This window comes from Austrofundulus limnaeus, unplaced genomic scaffold (assembly GCF_001266775.1).
Source record: "Austrofundulus limnaeus strain Quisiro unplaced genomic scaffold, Austrofundulus_limnaeus-1.0 Scaffold1097, whole genome shotgun sequence".
NCBI lineage: Eukaryota > Metazoa > Chordata > Actinopteri > Cyprinodontiformes > Rivulidae > Austrofundulus > Austrofundulus limnaeus.
Window position 1 is genome coordinate 62,491 of NW_013953499.1, and position 2,507 is coordinate 64,997.

General features: G+C 44.1%; 1 protein-coding gene across 1 annotated transcript in view; it reads right to left on the bottom strand.

Annotated features, from left to right (window-relative positions):
* The window catches only part of herc1 (HECT and RLD domain containing E3 ubiquitin protein ligase family member 1), a gene marked incomplete at its 3' end in the record, with an annotated part of 85,705 nt that overhangs the window by 57,712 nt on the left and 25,486 nt on the right, over nt 1-2,507 (bottom strand). Inside the window, 2 exon segments of the mRNA XM_014030651.1 lie at nt 952-1,003; nt 1,147-1,267. Of these exon segments, the coding sequence (XP_013886105.1) occupies nt 952-1,003; nt 1,147-1,267 (173 nt within the window).

Here is a 2,507-nt window from a genome sequence, read left to right on the forward strand (position 1 = left end):
GTCCTGACTGCGTTTAACGGGTCCTGACTGTGCGTTTAACGAGTCCAGACTGCGCGTTTAACGAGTCCTGACTGCGCGTTTAACGAGTCCTGACTGTGCGTTTAACGAGTCCTGTCTGTGCGTTTAACGAGTCCTGTCTGTGCGTTTAACGAGTCCTGTCTGTGCGTTTAACGAGTCCTGACTGTGCGTTTAACGAGTCCTGACTGTGCGTTTAACGAGTCCTGTCTGTGCGTTTAACGAGTCCTGTCTGTGCGTTTAACGAGTCCTGACTGCGCGTTTAACGAGTCCTGACTGCGCGTTTAACGGGTCCTGACTGCGTTTAACGGGTCCTGACTGCGTTTAACGGGTCCTGACTGTGCGGTTAACGGGTCCTGACTGTGCGTTTAACGAGTCCTGACTGTGCGTTTAACGGGTCCTGACTGTGCGTTTAACGGGTCCTGACTGTGCGTTTAACGAGTCCTGACTGTGCGTTTAACGGGTCCTGACTGTGCGTTTAACGAGTCCTGACTGTGCGTTTAAAGAGACCTGTCTGTGCGTTTAAAGAGTCCTGACTGTGCGTTTAACGAGTCCTGACTGTGCGTTTAACGAGTCCTGACTGTGCGTTTAACGAGTCCTGACTGTGCGTTTAATGAGTCCTGACTGCGTTTAACGAGTCNCTGTGCGTTTAACGAGTCCTGACTGTGCGTTTAACGAGTCCTGACTGTGCGTTTAACGAGTCCTGACTGCAGAGATGGATGGGGAGCGGGGGCAGAGGTGTGACTGAACCAAGGAAGAAACATGCCATTGTTTACTTGCTTGGAGCTCCTCTTGTGTTTGGGGCTTAACTGGCCCAAAAGAAGAAAATAAACTTTCCACACAGGAGTCCAGGGACAGAGAGACAAAAGTAACACGTGAACAAYGGCAACAAAGACACACAACATTCAGCTCGACTGCTTCCTGTTCCACAGTTACCTCTCTTCCTCTGAGAGAAGGCCAAGTCCAAGTCCACGTTCCTGCGCCCACTCTGGAGAACAGAGGAGAGGACGAAGCTTTAAAATAAAAACACAGTAAAACCCTAACAATGTCGGAGGGTTAGGTGTTTGTGTTACAACAGAGTCGGAGGGTGAGGTGTTTGTGTTACAACAGAGTCGGAGGGTGAGGTGTTACCAGGCTGTAGCTCTCTTCGTCTGACTCGGGCTGAGACAGGTCAGACTCGCTCCTGGACTTCATCAGTCTGTAGCTGGGGCTGCTCTGCACCGAGCGGCTCTCTGCACTCAGACTTTCACTCCTGGGAACACAGAAAACACACAACGTCCACACATCAACACAAGACTTACAGCAGACAGCACAGCTCCTTCAAACAGACCGGAGGCTGAAACATCTGCAGCTCAGCCCTGTGCTCACTCTGCATCAGGTGGAACACTGCAGAGAAACAGCAACACTAACACACGTCCTAAAAGCACTAAATTATTTCAGTTCAACTCACTGTAAGTTTATATTAAGTTTAAAGTTGTGTGTGAGCGCTGCTCGTGAGATATTACATCAGGTCTCCAGATAAAACTCATCCTCTGTGATAAACAGAGGATGAGTTTTATGATCGTGAGAATAAACAGGTTTATCACAGAGGATGAGTTTTATCTGGAGACCTGATGTAATAAATAAATTACTCCCAGAGTAACACAGGATAACTGAAGCCTGAGATTTTACTGAAACTCACAGACATCCTTCAGATGAGATATTAAAGCCTGCTGGAGGCTGTGCACCACTCACTGGATYAGTATTATCATAGGACCTCAGAGTTCAGTTAAATATAGCAGGTATAATCTGAGAGGGAATTTTTACTTTACAAATTACTGACCTGGCTGATTCACATGAGATTAACAACACAGATAATCTCTGCAGTTATTACAAACAGCATGTGGTCCCAAAGTAAAACTAATCCTGTCAGAATAATCCTATTAAATGAAAACGCACAGAAACATTAATATTTAACCTAATTTTTTGAGCTTAAAAAGCATAAAAAAATCTAATGATCATATTATGAGGCACCACTCATTTCAGAGGGATTTTCAGCCTCTCTCTCTTTTTACTCTCTTTCATCTGTGACTGGTGAACAGTCAGAGGGAGCAGATGACTGGTCACAGAGCTGAAATTATTTAGATTTTCAATGTTTTGATTTTATATCTTTCAAATATTCTTGATTGTTTTCATGGTCTTCTGTGTTTGTGTTTGTTTTGAGTGCAGCATTTTGATCTACAMGTTGTTTTTCAGTGTGCTTTAAATAAATCTGATTTGAGAATCTGAAAAGAAATGTTTCTGTAAGAGAACTGATTCTGTTAAAAAGATGTTCTAAACCAGTGTTTCCCAAAGTTGGGGTCGGGACCCAAAGTGGGGTCCCGAAACATCAAGTTGGGGTTCTGAAAAGATTTTCTGAATTAATTACATTTTTGCCTTAGTTGTTACAAAGGAGTGAGGTTAGTATAAATGGATAAATGTAGTATAAAAATATTGTTACTATGCCCATGTTT